We start from the raw sequence: 23,114 nt of genomic DNA on the forward strand, positions 1-23,114 counted from the left end.
TGAATTTGTGCCCTCCCTACATGAGTGGCACTGAAAGAATGCCAGTGGCCATAATTCACGTAAAACAGACACTAGTAAAGCCATTAGGTTTGACCTGGGCAAGCATCCTGTTTTTTAATTTTTGCAAACATGAACAATTTACATTAAAAATAAATAAATACTAAAAATGCCAATTTTTGAAGGTGGCAGGCATATGTTTGTAAAACAAGCAAAAATTACCCATCCCAAAAATAAATGTTAAAATACATGAAAATAAAGCAGAAATGGAAAAATAAAAAGGCATTGGCAAAGCCAATAGGCTGCACATTTGTGAAGCTGCCAATGGTATTTATACAAAATGTTCTTTGCCAATGCTGGGCAACAGTGAAAAAAAAGAAAATAAAAAGACATCATGACCCAACAAGTGCATGAGCACATACGTGTCAGGACATCATGTGGCCACATCATTCAGTGGGTGTCTAACGTGTGATGCGTGTGTGTTCCTACTGAACGACAGGGCGCCATTTTATTTATTTTTTATTTACCAATTGAAAAAGGAAGGTGCCACTTGGAGTAGTAAATTAAAAAAATTATTTTCACATATGCAAAAGCATTTTTTAAAACAGAATGGCACCTCAACAACTTGGAGCGGTCAGGTCTTCCAAAAGATGTACAACTAACTGTTTTGAGAGGTAGGGGAGCAATAAAAGAAGTGTGTAGTGGGAGCATCTGGGGAGAACCATCAGGGAATGGAGCGCAACAGATGGGAGGGCGGAGGATATAAAGATTAAAAAAGCCAGTTTGGGGCCAAAAGGGATCGAAAAGGCTGATGGCGGGCAGGTATCAACCGGAAAAGAAGCACATGAGGGATAGAGCAAGTTGGGGGGGAGCAATCCAAGTATGGAGGTGAGTATTTAGGGGGAAGAAGCACAAAAAAGAGAGGACTGGAAGACACATGCACTCACATAAAGTTCTTATAGCACAAGTAAAAAGCAGTTTCAGACATGTGAAAGATGCAAGTTAGCCTATCAAAAAGGATAGTGAAGAGGCAATGCTCTAGGGGAGGGACAAACACACAAGCCATAAAATAAGAAGCAAGCAAATGAGAGTGACAATAAGGCCAACAAATGGTAAGCAGTGGGCGGGATTTTAGTCCTCTGTCAGTTTTTATATGGTCCAACAGGGGCTTTCGCCATCTGAGAGGCAGGACCTAAAAACAGAGACTGGCCCTCTAACTGCTCATTGTAGTGAGTTACTTTTTTATCAAGGCATTATATTAGATTTTGTGGCAAAAGGTGGTAAATTGTGGATGAGTAGTCAACAATGGAGAAGCACCATAAGTCATTTAAATGTCCGAGGTTGTAGGGGCATCCTTCCTGGCAGTGTGGTCAGTGTTGACTGCCTACATCAAAACAATAAAAAGCAATACAAATGACAAAAACAATCACAACCCCAAGGCACCCACCGTTGAAGTGAGCTACTTTTAAGGCAGATGGGCCAAGTGCACAAGCAACATGCTGTTAGTGAAGAGAGCCAATGGCTGAAGTGTCCCCATGATGCATGCTGTGGTGGGGGAAGTAAAATGTGATTGGCACTTGAACAGACCATTGAATAACAAGGGCTGCGAGAAGAAGTCCCTGTATGCGTGACACCGCTAAAGCTATCTATAGGCAAGTCTTAAAAATAGAACTCCTGCCTCCGACTAAGTAGTAAAGGACAGCCAACGTCACTCACAGGCCTGGTCCTTGCTCAGTGCCACTGCACCTGCTGCACTACTGTCAGTTACTCATAAGGCCTGCATGGTCCCGAACAGGTTCTTAGATTTTATTTTTTTTGTTTGGCAATGTTATGTAGCGCGAACTCGACCGAAGGTGTCAGAGCGCTTTACGTGAGCACTGGTTGCGTTAGAGAGGGACACATTCATTTTAGGCACCGTAGATGAAGTGATTTGCCCAGAATCACAGGATGTTGAGCATCCCTGGCGAGACTCAGCCCTATTATCCAGCTTCGAGGTCGAGCGCTCTAGCCATTAGGCCACATCGTCTTGGAGAAGATAAGAAAGGAGGAGAATGGAGGAAGGAGACCTCAGCAGTGCGTGGGCGGTGCCATATGGATCCCGGTGGGGGGGGGGGGGGGGGGGTCCAGGCAGCGCACTATCCCGTCACCCCTCAGCTGAGTGCCGTGATTGGTAGTGGCACTTCACCAGCACACTGGCATAAATCACCCTTTAACAGCAATGTAACGAGGGCCGTTAAGTGCTAGTTTGCTTTGAATTCAAATCTGCTCAAATGATATGCTTTCAGTGTATGTTTTTTGCTGTTTTTAATTAACACTTCAGTTTATCTTGCGACGTACATACTGCACTCCTCCTTCCACGGCTCTTCCAATGACAGGCTGCCAGATATACTGGTGCATCGTCATTGTTAAAGCATAATTATTTAAGCGAAAATTGCTGCAAAGTAAGTCCGTTTCCTGCTGGGGATGAGGGCTCTGCTGATGTCGAAGCTGCTCTGGCGGAGTGTGGCGGAAATCCAAAGTGCCTGGTTATGTCGAGCGCTAAAAAACACCTGACACAAACAGACTGCAGTGAAATGACAAGCGCCTGCGTTATCATTAACACCGAAAGACACGAGAAACAGGCTGTGGCGGGATACCGAAAGCTTGTGAATCACTGCAGCTGGAAAACACATCCCAAAGGTGCGGCAATGACATGGGTACAATGTAAGGCCCTGCTTAATATGAACACGGGAAGCTCATCACGGGCAGACTGCAGTCACAAGTGTATGCTCTAGTGTTCCTGACCTTAACTTACACCGGAAAAAAGGTCACAAAACACAGGCTGCGGCGGGATACAGAGAGCTTGTGAATCACGGCAGCTGGAAAACACATCCCAAAGGTGCTGCAATGACATGGGTACAATGTAAGGCCCTGCTTAATATGAACACGGGAAGCTCATCATGGGCAGACTGCAGTCACACGCATATGCTCTAGTGTTCCTGACAATAACTTACACCGGAAAACAGGTCACAAAACACTGCGGGATACAGAGGTACAATCTAAAGCTTACACCGGAAAACAGGTCACAAAACACTGCGGGATACAGAGGTACAATCTCAGTCCCCACGGTGTCTCTAACACTGGAAAACAAGCTTTCGGCTTTGGCAAAGGCAGCCACGTGTTTATAATTGCATCGCGCTTTCACTTTAAGTGAAAGCGCAATGCAATTATAAACACGCAGCTGCCTTTGCCAAAGGGGAATGATTAAAAAAAAGTGCGTATCGGCTAATTAGGAGACACTGTCTCCCGCCGCCAGTAAGAGATCAAATCCCGCTGGGCGTGGATAAAAGGAGACAGGGTGGCAGCAAGCAGTGAGTGACATACCTTCAGTGCAATCATTGCACTGCCTTTGGCATAATTCGTGACGCAAAACGACGCGCACGAATCACAACTGAAGGCAGAGCTGGGACGAGGCTTCTGGAATCGTATCGATTCCAAGAAGCCTCGTAAGACGAGAGCAACGCACGCGCTGCTTACGTCACGAGACCTAAAAACTACCCTGACAGGACCATAGCATAGGAATGACCCAATTAACCCAGGGAGCCTTAACGACTTTCTGAACTCTTCGCCCATGCAAAAGATTACCAATCAGAGTTCCCCTAGGTCAGTAATTCTCAAAGTACGGCCCGTGGGCCGCTTGCGGCCCTCTTGACCTTTACATGCGACCCCCCTAGTGAACAGCAGCATCAACTGTTGTTTAGTTGCTGAGCACTAATATTCAGATTATTATTATTTTTTTTTAAATAAATGGGCAAGCATTTATTAACTTGCAAATAAATGCTTGCACCTTTATTTACTATGTTTTTAGACCTCCTTACACACTACCTGACCCACCCAGACCCCCTACTGCCAGCCTGCTGCCATCAGTGCGGCCCTCGGTCACACCACAGACCATACTTTGTGGCCCCTGGGCAAATGTCAGATACATATCGGGTTAAACGACGCACTGCACGCACATAACACAGGCGCTCGGCCCAATGCTGCACCAGAACAGACCACCATAATACGGCCCCCTGAGTTCCAAAGATTTCTTCAGTTACGCCTGGAAATTCAGAAGTAAGACCAGGAGTAAGTAACGGGTAGGTCACACCTGCTCAGACATAAAGATTGCGGTCCATTTTCACATTTCATATTTGATTTGTGAAATCTAGATTTCTAACACAAGAGGGCACTAAGTAACTGTGAAGTAAAATCATTTCTTTTAACTGCTTTGTCAAATGATGGCACAAGATATTTTACCACAGGAGTGCCTCTACCAAATGCATGCTTGTCTAACAATATTTGGTGTCGTTCGGGAAACCCTTATTGTATATTTTTTTCCTGACAGGCTGCGTGTGAGGGGTAGATGTATCATATCAAACAATTAGCTGATCGTTGCTTCAACTTGACTGTAATTCAGCAAATATATTAACGAAACACCCAAAAATGTATTGTTAATTCTACCAAACTATCCACTCTGGTGTAGATACTTATTGTAAGAAATTGGGGTATTAGTTGAGAGACTGGGTACCCACCTCAAATAATAACCGCAGTCCCTGTCAGGGTGAACCCTTAGAGTTACTAAATTCAACTGAATGCAACTCCGCCTGGACGCTAGGGCACAGAGCAGGCAGGCTTAACTTAGAGGCAATGTGTAAAGTATGGATGCAGTACTCAAACAGCAATAGAATCAAAACACAACTCAAGAAAAATCCTAAACTAATTTAGAAAAATAGACTGCATTTTAATAAGTGAAATGACACGAAAACGAAAAAAATCCAACAAGCAAAACTGGAGTTGTGAATTCTTAAAATTTTGAATTTGAATATAGCACTAAAAAGTATTAAGCAACAATCGTGGTCATTTGGTTGCACCTGACTGAGACAAGGGTATGTTTTAAGGCAGATGAAGTGTGGGTCGGATACGAGGACCTGATTCGTTCCAGTCAAAAAGGTACCTTCGTACTTAGAAACTTTTATGTTTTATGAGCAAAAAGACTTCAGGAAGGAAAGGCAGCAGGCTGTGGCCAAAGCTGAGCTCAACGATGACAGGAGCAGAAGTCCAATGTCTCTGTGAAGTTGCGGACAAAGATTTGAAAGTCCGGGTTTCATGCCAAACCACCCTCATCGTCAGTCGGATACTGTCAGTTGCTTGGTCTGGTGAAACTTTATTTGTTCAGACGTAGACACTTTTGCTGAGCTTGGATTTTCTCTGTGAGGCAAGGCTGAAGGCTGTGGATGAAGATTAACTGTCATTGTCAGATGCCAGTTGACAGCTGCCTCATTGAATCATATATTCGGCTGTGGAGAATAATGTAGCGGGAGCTGTGGCAAAGTCAATCCCTGCAGTGATGCAACCGCGGCGGATTGGTTTAGCAGGTTAGTCCCAGTCCCATGCTGGTTCTCACAGAGAAAAGTTGGCACAGTGTGTCTGATCCCAGGTTTAAGAAACTTTAGGAGAACTACACTTTTAAACCAGTCAGGGGTCCAGGACCTTGGAGACAACACTTGGGGTTCAAGACTCATTCCAGTAGAGGCCAGCATCAGGGTCCAGGGCTGGTCCAATTGGAATGTGTCAGTTGTGAATGCAGAAAAGGCCTCTTAAAGGTTGTTGTGTCCCTGTAACTCAAATTGGAAGTCAGCCAAATGACCCTTGGAGTCCACCTCTTTGAACTGGGTACAAAAGGAAGAGCAGGTCCTGTCTTCTCAGGTCACAGACAGCAGGTCTAATCTGTTTCTGTTCTTTGTCAGGTCCGGAATTGATCTGAGGAGAGTACTGTGGGTGCCACATGTAGGCCTGCCACCAGCTTGTGGGTGGGGGCAGCCGCTGGCCACTCCCAAACAAATAGAGTAAAGTTCCCATGGGTAACCGTACCCCTCTTTTGCCCCTCTCTGTCCAAAACCAATATGGAATCACCTTTCCACCACCCCTGTGCAGAGCTTCAGTGCCCATCCTAGAGGTGTGACCAGGAACATAAACAAGCCATCTCTGTGGTCAATCTAAACTTGTTCTGGGGTAGGTGCTATTCTGGTGTTTGACTGGATAGGGGACAAAGAAAGGGAAAGGCCGAGGTGTTAGCTACATCTGCCTGTGAGTGTGTAGACATCTTTAAAGTTACTTAAGTCCCTGGGCACAGCTCAGATGGTCAGCCTGCCAGAGAAACAGAACACCTCCCCTCACCAAAGTCCTTTGTCTCAGCTCTGGGAGAAAGTTCACTCATCATCAAACGGGCTACTCAGATCCTGGGTGACATTTCATGCAAATAGGCTTCTAGAGGTTTTAGGCAGGTAACAGGCAACTTTTCAAAAGTACTTGCTTTAAAATATTTCTTACAAATCTGACTTACCAATAATAGGGCTTGACATAAATATTTTTAAAATGTCCAAGAATGAGCTCTGTAATTATTTCCTAGGCATAGATAGCAATATTAAATTTATTAAACAGCTAACCCTGCCAATAGTGAAAATGACTGTTATGTCCTTTTTACTGTAAGGACATGTGCAACTTTCAATCTTTACATGTCATACTTTTGAATACCATCCATGCTGTCTTAATAGGTAGTAAGGCATACTTAGGAATGGCTTCTTAACATTTAAATGGAGAATTTAGGCTTGTCAAAAGAGGTTATTCTGACAGGTGAATTTGACAGTTTTAACCTGCACAGCCAGGCTACTGGTGGTAGGTCTGCAGACATTCTTGCAGTGTCACTACAGTGTGTGACACAATGAGTGCTGTAACCATTATTTATTTTATTTATTTATTTGAAGGGTTTTATATAGCACTGTCTCGACCCAGGGTATCAGAGCTCTTTACATGAATAAGGAAATCGAGGAAGACAGTTGTGCAGGATAACAAATAAAGCAAGCGAATACATCACAATATAAAGTTATAAGTGGTGAAAAATAAGGTTGGCGTTTCTTCAGGGAAATAAAAACATGCTGGTACAATTCAAATATTAAGAAAAGGGGGATTAGGAATACCTGGTGGTTAGAGGGTAATGCACATAAAAATAATATACATGGAAGTAGCAGTTAACGTCAGAGAAGAGAGGATAACATGTGAGTATGGGGAGTGAAGAGAGGGTTGGGAAAGAAACTGAAGATAACCGCAATAGGGGAAATAGAGCATACGGTCAAAGGAGAGATTAACGACCCCAGTATAAATTGAGAAGGTGATGTTTTAGATCTTTTTTAAGTTGAGGTAGGAGGGATTACAGTGCAGGTCGAGTGGGAGGGCATTCCAGATGTTCGGGCGTTCCTGGAGAAGGAGCGAGATTGGGCGGATTTCTTTTTTAGACGCGGGGGGACTAGGAAGAGCGCATTGGTGCTTCCCATCAGTCTGGTACAGCCCGCCTTAGGTAAAGAGGGGTTTGTTGGTGAAGAGCTTTGTGCGTGATACATGCAGTCTTATAAAAGCATCTTCCTTCAACGGGGAGCCAATTTAGGGCTTTAAGGGCTGGGGAGATGTGATCAAATCGTTTAGATTCATTGATGAGTCTGGCCGCCAAGTTGAGTACAGCTCTAAGTGGGGCTAGGTGAACTTTGGGGGTTCCTGTGAGGATAGCGTTCCCATAGTCCAATTTCGATAGGCTAGAGATTGGCCGACCGATTTGAAGTCATCAGAAGGACTGAAGGGTTTGATTTTATTAAGGTGACAGAGAGTGAAGAGTGCTCCTTTTGCCAAGTTTTTTATGTAGTCTTTAAGGTCCAGGTTTTTGTTACGGGTGAAACCAAGGGATTTCGCAGAGTCATATAGGGAGAGTGTGCAATTGAGGGCATCTAGGTCTGTGATCCAGCCTTGGATGGGGAGCCGATTATTTTTTGGAGGGAAGAGAATCATTTCAGTTTTTTCAGGGTTCAGTTTAAGATGGTTGGAGTAGAACCAGGATTGGATCTTACTCAGGGTATTGATTAAATGCAGAATATCAGAGTGGGATTTAATTTTGTAGTAGAGTTGGGTGTCGTCAGCATAGAGGTGATAGTTGATTCCAGCTTGTTTCAGAATGAGGGTAAGGGGTTCCATGAAGAGGTCAAAGAGAGAGGGGGAGTGGATAGAGCCCTGTGGTACACCCAAGGAGACGTGTGTAGGGTTAGAGATGCAGGTTTTGATTTTGATTTGTTGAGTTCTGTGATGGAGGAAAGAGGTGAACCACTTGAGGACCACACCATTAAGGCCAAAGCGAGTTTGAAGCGAATTAAGTAAGGAAGAGTGGTTAATTGTATCGAATGCTGCAAAGAGATCAAGGAGTATGAGAAGGTAAGCATCACCGTTATCTAGGGATTTGTGGATGTCATCAACAATGTTCAGCATGGCGGTTTCTGTACTGCAGCCTTTCCTGAAACCAGATTGAAGGGAGTCAAGTAAGTTGAAATTGCCTATGTGTTTTTCCAGTTGGAGCAAAGCACATTTTTCATGGGCTTTAGTGAGAAGAGGGAGGTTAGAGATAGAGTGGAGATTGTTAGGATCATTGGGGTCAGCAGTAAGGTTTTTAGGAATGGGCTTGATTTGTCCGAGTTGGAGGGAGTCAGGGACACATCCAGTGGCGAGGGAGGTATTAATGATTTTGGTCCAGTAAGGGGTAATGATGTGGTTAAGATTGTGAACTAGTGTAGAAGGGAGAGGGTCTCTGGTGTGCAAAGTCGGCTTTAGTTTAGCTATGATATTGAAGACTTCGAGCTCGGTCATGGGACGGAAATTATGCCAGGAGGCGTTATTTTTCAGTTGTAAGTAAGAAAGAATGGTAACGGGTGAGGGTTGAGTGGGTAGGTGGTTGGTAGTATGAGGTGGGAGGGGTGGTGCTGACCAAGCAGGTCTATGGCAGTGTCAGATGTAATTTGGGGGTTGTGCGGGTACTGTATGTGAGGGAAGGATTGGTCAATTTTGGCAATTTTTTCAGAGAGAAAGCTGGCAATTTCCTCACATCTCGTTATTGATGCCGTTATCTCTGGAGGGGCAGATGAAGTTTGTTTTCTAACAATGTTAAACAGTTCTCTAAGCCTGTTTTTGGCACGATCAAGTTGAGCTCGGAAGAAGGAAGCCTTTTCATTGAAAATGTGCTTCTTATAAGTAGATCTAGCAGATCTGAGGACAGCAAGGTGTGAGGGAGAAGGGTGTTGTCTCCATGTTCTTTCTGCCAGTCTAAGTTGTTGTCTTTCGTTATTCAGTGCAGGATTGAACCATGATTTGGATTGCCTGCACAGCCAGGCTACTGGTGGTAGGTCTGCAGACATTCTTGCATTGTCACTGCAGTGAGTGACACAATGAGTGCTGTGACCGTTAGTGACATTTCACTTACAGGCCATCGGCACACTTTGGATACCATATACTGGGGCTGTATTTATTAGTTAAATAGGCCAATCAGCAGTGTGCAAATTTGATCATGTTGAAAGGGGGCGCACAGGCACTATACCACTGGCTAGCAGGGCCAAAGTGCACAGAGTTCTATAGTCAGTAAAACAGTCAAAGCAAAAACCTGGGGCTACACCACATAAAAGATGGTTATTTCCATCAGTTATTGCATACACCCTGAGGCTATCATAGGGTTCTTAGTAGAGCATTACAAAAAGCCTAAATAAAATAATAGCCAGTCTATGATTATTTTGTAGTTTGCTTAAAACTATGATTGAATGCCAATACAAAGGGAAGTCATGTCTAGTAAATGGTGCTTTACTGTTTCAGCTTGGGAAGCTGAAGAGCACCTATGAAAAGCTGAAGCTGCACACCACCAAACACCCCAAGTTCAAGCACACTGACGATTCTGAAGACCTCCAGAAACTAGAGGTAAGAATACTGTACTACTAGCAGAAGAGGGGTGTGATTTGTTTGTGTTAAAAAGTCATTTTAATGCATTATGTATGGGATTCATACCACACAAGCTAACTACAAAGCAACGGAGAGTACCTGTGTGAGGTTAACAGTGGGAAGTGTAAAGGATAGTACAGAGCGCAGGTGGCGTGGAGCTACTCAACTGCATCGTGAGTGATGGTTTACAGTGGAGAGGGAAGGGTGATGATGAAAGATGTAAAGGATTCAGGACACAGAGGGAACAGGAGTCAAAGAAGGAAATTACAGACTGGCAGGTGGGATAAGGGGTGGTAAGGAGATGGGAACTTTTCAGGGCAGTCCAGCTATAAGGTAGTTACTCTCTGACGAGTTCTACAGAATGGAAAAGGAATGTGGCGAAGTGGATCTTGCTGGATGGCGTTTCAGATCATAAAATAAATCACTGGCTTTCATACCCCTTGCATTTACCAGAACTTACTTCAGAGTCATTGCACAGTTTACTTAAAATATGTTATAGTATCATTTTGCAATTGATAAAATTCATACCTGACTAAACTATTCAGGGAAATCACTTGGATTACTGAGAGGACCAGTGTGGTTTAGAATGTATCAATGAAAGTGCTAAGTCTGTTGATCTGTTTATAATGTCATAGAAGGGTCGTTGACCAGGGATCAGTGTAGGGAAAGGCGATGAGGACATTTTTATCCTGTGTTAAAATTTCCCTATATATAATGTAAGCATGGTCGGCACTACACTGGCATCTAAGTACAGTACTCAATTCTATTAAGATTTATTGTTCGGGCTAGTAGATGTGTTATTCTTCCTGTGCAAAAGGTGGACTTTATGCCAGGACATTCAACATTGGACCACTATTTTGTATTGTGGGGGAGTGAGCAAAAGTCGATGGAGAGATGCAGCAAAATATTTTGCTGTTTGGTCGACACTGGGCAGAGGAATACTATGGAATAATAGGATTCCTTTGTGAAATAATAGAAAAGCCTCAGTCAATCTTACAATGAGTTCCTTAAAATAACTGGGCACTTGTGGAAGTGGATTTTAAATGGAGTCTTTCAGGGAAGGTCGTAATTGAGAATGTGTTAAAACAGAGCTGTGCCTTAGCACCAGGTCTGTTTGGTTTGTTCTGTATCATAGGCAGCGGAGACATTGATGTCTTTCTCCCATTTGGTTTGTTTCAGAAGGGTGGGGTGTCTTCCATATGCAGATGATCTGGTACTAGTTGACTGTACCCAGTTTGGATTACAACATAAAATCAATAGATTGGAACACTATTGTCGTATTACTATCAGCAGTTCAAAAAATATTAAGATTTGAGACAGGTAGGAAACAGTTCAACTAGTGGCTGGCGAGTGAGCTGTTAAAGCTAGTAGAAACATGTTAATATCTAGGAATGATGTTCAGTAACAAACACTCATGTAAAACTCAATGAAAAATAATTCAAAGGAAAGAGATGAGCAAGGGTGGATTTACAATAAAATGAAATGGCCCTTACGGGGAGTTTTTGACAAGATCATTTTTAAAAGCATAACAAAAGAAAATAAGACCGATAGCACTATATGGAACTGGAATTCTTGCAGTTGGGGATCGAGTAGAACCTGGAGGGGAATTGCTTGGATCCAAATCATGCATGATCATAGTAGTAGAATTGAAAATTAGGATTGATAGCATACAAAAGTTGAGCAGAATTAAAGGCTATACAATTCATTATTTTTCGAGTCTAGACAAGGGGGATAGAGGAAGAGTTTACAATGTTCTGGTCAGATGTAACAAACTCACCCTCCCAGTTAGACGTAGAGGTTAGGGAATGGCATGTAAGGATGAAAGAGAATTGTAACTTTGGGCAAGGTCTCTCGGTGTGAAGGATTCAGGGATGGAATGTGATTATATGCCGAGAAGATCGAAAATTGAAGCACGAGCCTAATATGAAACATCAGAAGAATAAATCACATGTACAGTTATCAAAAGATTCCCTGATGGACTCGGAGGAATGGTATTATTTGTCTTTGACGTTAGACAATGGATGTGGAATGCCATTTTGAAGTTTGGGATGGAAATCTTTCTATCATGGAAAAAAGAGTTTATATAGGGAAAGGAAACAAGAGGAAATGTGCTTGTGTTCGAAGGTGAAAGTTCTCTACAGTATATCTAATATTAAACTATCTTACATTTAATTAACTTCGTTATATATACCTCAGGAGATTGTTCGTAAAATATGGTACTAGGACATGGCGGCAGCCCTGTACTTATTGGTTAAAATGTGATATCTGGATTTAGTCATGGAATTGGGTAATTTTTACTTGCTGTGAAATATTCAAGATGCTGTATTGTGTTTTATATTGCTGATAGTTATGAGTTTGGTACACACACACACACCCACCCAGAGATATATACATGGTCTGACCAAATAAGGTGACCAAGGAGGCATCACCCTGAAACTTGAGGATAGATATACGTCAGTCAGTCAGTCAAAGAATCTTTATACGGATACAAATATCCATAAAAACACAGATCAAATAGCAGCATCGTAATACATTAATCAATAAAAGATGTGATCAATAAAAATACAACGTTATAAAAACATTTTCTGAATAGGAACTGGTAGGTTATATGTGGCTACTTTCTTAAAAAGTTTAATAAGTTACATCAATAGGCACAGGTCCAAATAATTAAACATTAGTCATAAATACAATATCAGTTAACAATCATCAAGAACATCCTTCATGTGGTACACATTGTTCTGCGTGCACATACTGCTGCTTTTAAAAATGAGCCTACACGGAAAATGTATTCCTCTTGCAATTTGAGGATTTCCGTGTAAGCTACTTTATTGTGAGTAGAAGCTTTTAAAAAAAAAGAAATGGCATCAACATACATTTGGTATATTTTGAATAAAAATTACAAAAAATAGAAAGTGTAACATCGTTTGATTACTTCGATCATCACAAGGGCATAGCAGTTTATCAACATTAGCATTATATCCCAAAGGAAAACAAAGTAAATATCTCACTGTACCGGCCCTTAGGCGAAAGAGCAATCCTCTTTCCCATCGATCTATGGGTTTTAAAAGATAGCTGGATGGCAAATGAGAGGCATCTTCTATGGACATATACCTGGCAACGGAGGTTTTCTGTGACTCCTTTTCATATCTTGCTTTGCTATACTGTGCATATAAAACCTCCCGTAAGGCTTTTTTATTTATACCCTCTAAGTCTGCGGGGTTTTGGAAAATATGCTCAAGATTCACACTGTTTAGACTCTCCCTTACAGCAACAAGCCAGGGTATTTCCCTGCCCTAATCACACTTAAGGCAATCCTTTATTATGTCTCTGGTGAGGATTGCTACCGAATTTTTCCAGATTGAAAGCCAGAATATAGCCGGGCGAGCCCTAATGTAATCTTCGATACATGGTAATTTCAATTCTTTGTGACAAACAAACTGTGATGAGGAAATCGGAGGTCCAAGGAGTCTCCGGCAAAATCTATTTTCTTCACCCTGGATGCTGTTACACTTTGTAAAACCCCAAACTTCTGCGCCATATGTGACAGTGGGGATACACTGAGATTTAAAAAATGTATTAATATATAAAACCACTTCTATCTTTTTGGGTTGTGGGAGGCCAAGTATTGAATTAATGGCTTTTGAGAACGTACTCCTGCTATGCGCCACATGGTCAACCCAAGAGCCATTTGCTGCGAATACCAACCCCAAATAGGGAAAAGTGCAAGTGCGGTGTAAACTTTCAGAATCTATAATGATTGTATTGATAAGGTACTTTTTCGGTCCACAAGCCATTAAAAATGATTTTTTAAATTAGTACGTAGATCTAAAACTGCCATAATATCTACAAAACCCCTTACAAGAACATGTAGTGCGTTTGGTGTGCGGTCCGGTAGGACCGCATCATCAGCGTACAGTAGGGCGGGGAGTATATTACCATTAATTCTGGGGACATCATTAGTAAGCTTAGCCAAAGATTTGTGCAAATCATTAATATATAAGATAAAAAGGAGAGGGGCCAAGAATCACCCCTGCCTGACCCCTCTACCAATTTTGATGTCTTTAGATACCTCTCCACCCTTGCTGATCCTCACCCGAGCATTCAAGTCCCTATGCAAATAAGCTAAAAAATGAACTAAAACCTCATCCAAGCCGTATTTTAAAAGAATGGACCATAATCGTGATCTATTAACGTAGTCGAAGGCTGAGGTAAGATCCATAAAAGCCATATAAAAAGGAGATTTTTGAGCTATAGTATATTTGCCAATAATCAAATTAAGGTTTAGACACTGCTCAACTGTGCCTATTTTGCTTCTAAACCCTAACTGAGAAGGTTGTAAAAGGTGGTCCTCCTCAGCCCATAACCTTATCTTGTTGTACAAGATCCTCCCTAAACTTTTCAATGAATTGTCAATCAGGGAGATCGGTCTGTAACGGCTTGGATTCGATCGATCACCCTTTTTAAAAATAGGAACAACGATACTAGAAGACCATGTGCTAGAAATTGTGGCATTAGTTAAGTTATTAAAAATAATTAATAAACGGGGCGCCCAGAACTCTGGTTTATTTTTTATGAGATCAATGGGCAGCCCATCAGGGCCAGGAGCTTTATTGCCCAGACTCTGTTGAATGGCGTCCACCACTTCTGACTTTATAGTCATAGTAGATCTCGTTTTACATAGGGGCTAAATAAATCTTAGAAAAATGGGCCTCCTATGCATCGCTAGTTATATTACAGCTTATGGGGGTCAGTGTGTGTCCCATCGACCTCATGTCTTTAACTGCAGCCCAAAAGCCATTCCCATTCTTTAATATGGCGGTGCATGCAAGGTTATCCCAACGGTCTTTTATAATTTCATCCTTTCGTTGGCTGATGACTACTTTGTATTGCTGCCTCACGGATTTAATAAGAACCTGGTCTCTGGGGTTCATTAGGAGTGCCTTGCGAAGCTCTCTGTCTGCTAAAGAGCAATCTCTATTGAACCATCTTGGGCCAGAATGTGTTTCTGCTATGGGCCTTGATAGCATAAGTGTAATGCCTTCACAGAGTTGAACAAAGGCACCAATTGCCTCAGGGTTATAATCTTTTAGTATCAGACAAGTTTCAATAAGAGGCAAGTGTTTTTTTTTACCATAATAACCAACAGATCATTGTTATCAATACCTCGCCAGACTAGTCTCAGATTATCAGTAGAGGGTGATAGGTTCCTAGCGCCACATTCTTTAGCATAAGTTGGCTTAGGGGCGATTCTCAATGTTATTTGGATAGGGTTATGGTCTTCTAGAGTAGAGGAAATGAAAACATAATCAATAGTAGGCGCACTGCCCCTGCCTCTATATGTTGGCTCAACATACTTATCCTTGTTGGGTACTACGGCTAGTTCAATAGTATTAAGTAAATTGTGAGTGCACAGGTGATCCAATAATTCTCTCCCCCTATTACAAGGGGCGGCGATATTAAGAGAGTCCATGTCTAATATGTTTCCACTGGAGATACTAACATTAAAATCACCCCCAGACAAATACCAGCTAAATTATCATAACTCTTATGATTTTTTTAAAGTTGAAATAAATTTAAACAGGTTAGTGAAATTCATGTTTGGTAAGGTGTAAAAATTATTGTTATAAAAATGAATTAAACAAATAGAAACCCCCCTTGTGTAGATCAATGGCTGGAACTTATTATTTTTTTAATCAAGAGCCCTTACACTGCCTCCTGCAGAGATGTTTACCCAAATTGAGAGCCCACCAGACGGGCGGACTGCCTTAGGAATGGGGACAACAATTTTAAAGCATTCGAACCCTTTTAAGTATATATCCCGCGTAGCCCAGGTTTCCTGTAACAAGAGGATGTCCTGTTTTTGAACCAATTCTATCCAGTCTGGCAGGTTTATTTTAGACGCCAGGCCAGCAACATTCCAGCGTAATATATTTAGATTTGGATCATTAACAGACATGATTGAGGTACAGTGTCCAGCAGACAGGAGCTCATTTAACGCGCAACTAGGCTCGTTAGGAACCGGCAGGGAGGGCAGTCAATCCTGATTATCTAGGCCAGACAAAGGTAGAAACCTATTGTGCGTAGTTAGGGAGAAAACATCATTGGTTTTTAACCCCAAAGTTGGTCTGTAAAATTATCCAAGAGGCAGTGACCGAATATGGGTTAAGTTGCTAGTGTTTACCTCCTGTGCCATCAATAAGGATCTCACTATTGACAGATTTCGAAACTTAATGACTATACAGTCCCCCTCAATATTCCTAGGAGATGGCTCTACCCAACCTACTCTGTGCACCATGATAATATCATTTATGATTGACATCCTGAACCCTTTATGTTTTGACAACCAATTAGCACTTTTATTGCGCAGTTGGTCCCATGTTTCTACTAGGTTTTTCCTGATAGGGGGTACAACTGCCAGGACCAAAACAAAAGGACATGATGCAGGTGGTAGACTAAGTACCTCCCTGCTGGCCTATGGTAGTTCTATTCTCTCGGGGTCCGGAACCCACGCACAAGGTCTACCACCCCCTAAGTTTGTACTGTCTGGGGTACTCTAGGCGCACTGCGAGAAACCGGGGACATATTTGGAGCTGTGACAAGCAAGCTGCTAGTACCACCAGCATTAGAAAGGTTATCCTGCACAGCTCTGATGAAAAACATTCCTTGACTTTACTGCAGGTGCCACACAAACCAGAAGATGGAAAAGATATTGGTGCGGCAATCTGTGGTTTACAATTAAGTACACCATTAGCTGGCAGATTAGAATCCAACCCCTCAGTGATAGTAGGCTAAGTGATTTTAAGTTGTGAGTTTCGTCTGTTTGTCAAAGTATCCAACCGATCTAGTCGTTTCCAAAGGGCAGCGAAGTTCTTATCAACAAGATCTTTCTCCCGGCTGGCTCCCACACCCTCAATGTTCTTAAGTCTTTCCTCAATGTGGGTTATCTTTTGAAAAAGTGGTTCCAAAAGCGTGGTGGCTATAGTCTCCAGTCTTTCCCAAGTAACATCATCAGGTGATCCCGGGGGTTGAGATGGCATTGATAGAGTAGACCCATTTAAGATTTGGCCAGTTTCAGTTGCTCTAGTTCCGCCAGTCTCTCTAGGTCTCGCTGCCCGAGCTGGTTTCTGGGGTTTTTGCATTTGTACTCCCCCTGTTTTCCTTTTTATTACAAGAGGGTCACTGGAATTCACATACTGGATTTTGGCGGCCTGGCCTCTGGTGGTAATGTTGGAATCTGTTGTTACATCCACTATAGGAGAAGATGATTTTGATGGTACAGGAGGTGGGGAGGCAATGGGAGATGTTAGGTGGGCAGAGGGAGTGTCACCTGCCCTAGTAATGCTACCTGGGGAGGAGCGCTTTTGCGAGAAGGGAGATCCTAGTGATAGCCGATGTTCTGCTATCTGAATCTCATGGTTGAGAACAGACTCAGCTCTGGTTAAGAAAGCGTCCAATGTCCCTACTGTTCCTTTCCCATGTTGCGCTGTGGGGGCCCAAGGATGGCTTTCTGCACCTCTGGCGCAGAGTTGGTGACGTGTCTGGCGGGCCCCTCCTGACGCGGGCATCACTGGGGGATGGAGTCCCCCAACGAAATGGGAAAATGCTGGTGCGGCTGTGTTTCCGTGCGCGTCCCATGCTGCGGGGGCCCAAGGATGGCTTTATGCGACTCCGGCACGGAGTTGGTGACGTGTCTGGTGGGCGCCTCCTGTCACGGGTATCACTGGGGGATGGAGTCCCCCAACCAAATGGGAAAGTGCTGGTGCAGCTGTGTTCCGGGCATCCTGCGCTGCGGGGGCCCAAGGATGGCTTTATGCGCCTCCGGTGCGTAGTTCCAGGGTGACGCCTCCTTGCTCACCCCATTTGGTCAGACCACCCAGTCCATTGGTCAGTTTGTATAGCATAATTGTCATGAGGCATAAAGAAGACACATTTTATAGGAATATAGGTGGTGCAAATACGTAAGTTAGCAGTCCATCCTGTAGTTGTATATTCTTAAACAAAGATCCTTTAGTAAAGGCACATAAGTGAGTTTGAAAGGACAGTTTTGAATGTCTCCATTGTAACAGAATTTGTATCAAATAGTTCTTGTATGCAAGTGGGAACTCTCAGAATACAACATAGTTAAATTTTTTCAGTTCACTTGCAATCTTAGGAAGCTTTCACATGAGAACGAAGTTGAACAAAGCAAGGACAATGCGTGCAAATAGGCAGCTCTATATTGAATTTAGGCTAATATAAGCAAAGAACATAAAGTATTGAAATATACATTTTCATTGTGAAATATGACATTCAAACATTGGGCCTGATTAGGATGGCGGTCGGACTTACGTCCGACCGGCAACTTGTTGGGAGATGGGACCGCCCAACCAGCTGTTGGCAGTCCCGCACCCTGAATCACAATGCGACTGCCTTCAGGGCGGTTCCAGAGTGTACATTTTGTATTGCGGCAGGTGCTCCGGGCTGCAGCACACACCGCAGTACAAAATATGCACCCCGTGCATATCCCTACACTAGGTGGCCTGCCACATGGTGCAGGGTTATGTTGGGGGTACTATAGGTGCACCCCAGGGGCCATGTCAGAGGGCCAGGGAGAAAGGGGGGCCCGCTACGGGCCCCCAATGTCCCTTTCCTCCTGCCTTTTCATGGCGAGTAAACAGTCATGAAAAGGCCGGCGGGAAGGGACATTGTAATCCCTACAGCGGTGCCTGGCAGAGACCGCCACTGTTGTAGGGATACAAGTCCCTCTGATGGACTGACGGGCCAGTTCACTCGTTCTCTGGCGCACCTTGGATTGTCAAGCCGCCTTATTCGGAAGCCGATTATCATAACAGCTCCGACCATCCTTCTGCACGCCGCTACGAGCAAGTGTTCCAGCGATTGCCCCATTCTGAGATCCTCCTCATGGCCGCTGGACCTCCGAACAACAACCGTAATTCGGTTCCTTCCTATTGGTAACAAGAATTTGTTCGCCTCCATTCTGGGAATTGTATTCTCAGGCTTGTTTATTCACTAGTCCTGATGATGATCTATGTATTGTGTGAATAGATCGAAACGTCGTCGACCCTATGTACAAACATGCATGTTAAACGCATATGTTAAAATTGTGCATGACACTGTACCGCCTTGAAAGCTTGCCCTTGAATCCCTTATCGGCTATAAGCTTCTCTCTTCAGCCTGATAAATGTCTTATATGTGTGACTGTTTGTAATTATGTTAAGTGTTGAAGGACGCAGGACTGTGTCCCACTCAATATTCACACGTATGTCTAAATTATCTGTTTTTCTTGATCCTTAAACTTCAATGTCCGGCTGGGCATTGCATAATTATATAGAGCCGATTCTGGTCTATATTTCTCCCATGTTGAATTGCTTTTGAAGGACCCATTGTTTTTCAAATTAATATTTACAGTATGACACATCATGCCACAAGGAGTTACAGATATGTCAGTATTTCTGACGTATCTGTAGGTGCAAAAATGACGCATTGCTGGAGTGTGTCGCAAAAGTGACGCAAATCCAGCACAGGGTTATTTAAAATGCACAAGTCCCATGTGAAATGTGCCTACGTCAGTCTTATGCCTGCCATGAGGCACGCGTAAGATATTGACGCATTTGCATCCTAGAAGTGGCGCTTTGAAATCTTACAGATTTCACTGCGTCACTTCTACTACCCTTTCTTGCGTCGGAACGCCCCCCCTGCATACATTATACCTGGCGCAGGGGTTTACAAAGTGACGCATCTACCTAGATGCGTCACTATGTAAATATGATGCAACAAGGCTAATTTTTTACGCAGCTGGTGCGTCACAAAAAGTGACGCACTGTCGGCGTAAAAGTGACGCAAGGGCTCATAAATACGCCCCTAAGCATTCAGTTGTGATGTTGTCCATTCTATTGAATTGTTACAATAGTTACTGTGTACATTATCTCTATGTCGCTGAGATGTGCTTTCCTGAAATTCTATAAGAATAAGAGGGAGGCAGATATGTTTAGAAAACAGAGTGCGAGCAGAGAGAGATCATTTGTTTTCATGAGAGAGAGAAATCTCCGTATACTTCATTTAATTTAAGAAAGCAATCTTATTCTTTTAATATTCCAATTCAACCAGTTATTTCAAAATATGTTACCATAATCAAATCCTCACTTCTTTTGAATAACAGAGCATGAATGAGGCTCTCTGCATCAAGCATATCCTTATCACTGTCTCTAGTTCTGTAGTCGTCGGCCTTGGGTGAGCTGCAGTTTGCTCTCACTAAGCCGTTTTATATGACTATTACACCACAGAGAGAACTTGCTTAATTCTTTTGTCAACAGAGGGGAACGTACATCAGCTTAGAATCTTTGAACTATTTCAAGCACGAAAGAAAATGTCTTGCATTGATGTCTCTCTTGGTTCGGTAATTCCAATAGATCATGGCACCTCGTGCTAATTGCTGTCATTAATTTTTCATGTTAGCATCGTTAATTGTCCTGGGTGGGCTGCGTTTGATTAACCTTGACTACTAGGTTACATTTTTGCATCATGTTTCTTCTTAAAATAGATTCAGCAAGACTATTCTAATTATTGTAAATTGGCGTCCCTTTAAATATCGTTATAAGGTGTAGTATGACAACAGCTTTAGCTGTCTACCAGAACTAATGTCCTAACGAAAAATAATACATAAGCAATAATGCATACAAAATATACATGGACGGCCTTTTGGTCAGCCCCCTCAGCCATTGCTTGCTGGAAGTGTCAATCACATTTTGGATCAGTCCATAAGACAGCATGCGTAGAGTGAGGCAATGGGTGAGGCCCCTTCAGCCATTACTCAGTTGGATGTGTCATTCACAGTTTGGATCAGTCCACAAGACAGCGTGCATAGAGTGGGGCAATGGGTGAGGCCCCTTCAGCCATTACTCAGTTGGATGTGTCATTCACAGTTTGGATCAGTCCACAAGACAGCGTGCAAAGAGTGGGGCAATGGGTGAGGCCCCTTCAGCCATTACTCAGTTGGATGTGTCATTCACAGTTTGGATCAGTCCATAAGACAGCATGCGTAGAGTGGGGTAATGGGTGAGACCCCTTCAGCCATTACTCATTTGGAAGTGTCAATCACATTTTGGATCAGTCCATAAGACAGCGTGCGTAGAGTGGGGCAATGGGTGAGGCCCCTTCAGCCATTACTCAGTTGGATGTGTCATTCACAGTTTGGATCAGTCCATAAGACAGCATGCGTAGAGTGGGGTAATGGGTGAGACCCCTTCAGCCATTACTCATTTGGAAGTGTCAATCACATTTTGGATCAGTCCATAAGACAGCGTGCGTAGAGTGGGGCAATGGGTGAGGCCCCTTCTGCCATTACTCAGTCTGATGTGTCATTCACAGTTTGAATCAGGTCACAGAGCAGCCATTCCGGATTTGGAATGTCAGCCATCATAAGTGACATGGATTTGCCTCACTGCAGCTCAATCTGCATTCAGAAGAGGCAAGCACCAATAGGCAAAGTGATCTACATGCAACCAACACCACAGTGCATTGCGCAATGACCCTGAGGGAGCTGGAAGTTTTAATGCTGTGAAGGTAATGAGGTTGGAGACTGCAGAGAGGCCCCACAGATGGTACAGATCTTGTCATGTCTTTCTTCGCAGTGGAGCATTTTGTGGTGTGCATGCACAAACACCAAGGCATGCACACTTATGCATGCGTAGCTGCTGTTCCATTCACCTTCCTTGTGTGAGATCTATCCACAATTTTCACCTCACCCCATGCGCCACACTCATGAAATGCTGGATGGCCGCAGTCCATTCAGACTTTATACAGCCGAGTTGTAAAAGCTGCAGCCGTCTCAGAATGTTGTTCCAACAGAGGTGATAGAAATTTCGACAGGAACTCCATGGACAACAATGAAATCCTTGGAGAGTGTCAACGTTTATTAGACTCTAGCTAATTTAGTGGTAATAATTTCATGCTTTTCAATGTTCGACTAGTAGCTGTTGTCCTTGGGTAAAATGTTATCTGAACATAAGCTAGCAAACAAAAATACATAACTTGTATTGCCACTTTTGAATTTCTGCAGTGATTGAGCTAGCGCATTACAAAATGACTGCCACAAAGTAGGCGTGTTTTCCAGAAATAGTCTGTTCTTTGTTTCTTCTGCTAGACAGATGAGTCTTTCTTCAGCATCCATTGTCACTATTTTTCGCTGTGTGACAGTGTGTCTGCAAAACAAATTGCAGCCTTCATGGGCTGGTTATTAGGCTCCCTTCTCTTCGGAGGAACCAACCAGGTCATTCAGGAGATGTCTGGGCACTTAGGGAAATATAAGAAACTAGTCTTAATCTTTTGACTTCTATGAGCCCCTGATGAATCATTACTGGACGCTGGGGAGAACCTCAAAACAATGAACAAAAACTACATCTGAATGGAAATGTTAATTGTAATGGGAAGGTTGAAGTTTTTCAAAATGTGTTTTTACTTCTAAAAGACTGAGTAATATGCTAGACTCTAGATTATCAACTAATGCATGCTCACCTTTTGTCAGTACGTACCACTGTTCCAATTCAGGTCATCGATTGTCCATACTAGATTCTCTTTGTGCTCCAACCTTTAATTAAGTGGAGGATACCAACGTTATCTGTATCCTTCAATTAAAACCCCTTCCCATTTACAGAACAATCAAAAAATTTTAATTTTATATCTGAGCATTCCTTTATGTGTATATACTTTATGAATCTGCCAATATTATTTAATTTTCTAAACAGTGTGGACCCCCCTCAGTAGGCCATTTGTTATGATCTACTGTCATAGATATGGAAAGACCTTCAAGGACCGGTTGTGTCTGGGATGGAAGAGCTTTTGGCTGAGGGAGTGAGAGACAACAGTGATGGACCCGATGGGAGTTTGAGATCACAAGGGACATGGGAAATTGACATAGCAGACTCTGAGGGGGACAGGAAGGAGGCGCTGACAGAGAGAACGATCTTATAAAAGTGTACAAGGCGAAGATGACTGTACTTGAGGGTATCCTAGTTGTTTAGCCAAAATAGTTTAATTTATTTCTCCCATGCAAAGATATGCTTCATGACAGAAATAATAATAATCAGGTTGGCTAACAAGCCAATGGTGACGGACATGTGAGCCCGGAGCTCCGCGCCGGCCCAGCTCATTATCCTGCTTTTATCGCTGCTGCCTCGGATCCGGGGGCATGTACTTGGTCCCACCGAGACCGGGAGAACCTGGGCCTGTTTTTAGATCGGCCTGAGTACCTGGGGAGCCGTGCTGTCCGTGTAGAACAGGCATGGAGGCGCCGGCCCGGA

General features: G+C 43.2%; 1 protein-coding gene across 5 annotated transcripts in view; it reads left to right on the plus strand.

Annotated features, from left to right (window-relative positions):
• DEUP1 (deuterosome assembly protein 1) overlaps nucleotides 1-23,114 on the plus strand; it is a 425,119-nt gene that overhangs the window by 77,060 nt on the left and 324,945 nt on the right. For 4 of the 5 annotated variants that reach the window (XM_085624053.1, XM_085624057.1, XM_085624054.1 and 1 more), the window contains one exon: nucleotides 9,694-9,795. The exons of the other annotated variant lie outside the window; for it this stretch is intronic. In XM_085624053.1, coding sequence (XP_085480179.1) covers nucleotides 9,694-9,795 — 102 coding nt within the window. The remainder of the gene's footprint in view (nucleotides 1-9,693; nucleotides 9,796-23,114) is intronic. 5 annotated transcript variants of the gene reach the window in all.

Source organism: Triturus cristatus, chromosome 8 (assembly GCF_964204655.1).
Source record: "Triturus cristatus chromosome 8, aTriCri1.1, whole genome shotgun sequence".
Classification (NCBI taxonomy): domain Eukaryota; kingdom Metazoa; phylum Chordata; class Amphibia; order Caudata; family Salamandridae; genus Triturus; species Triturus cristatus.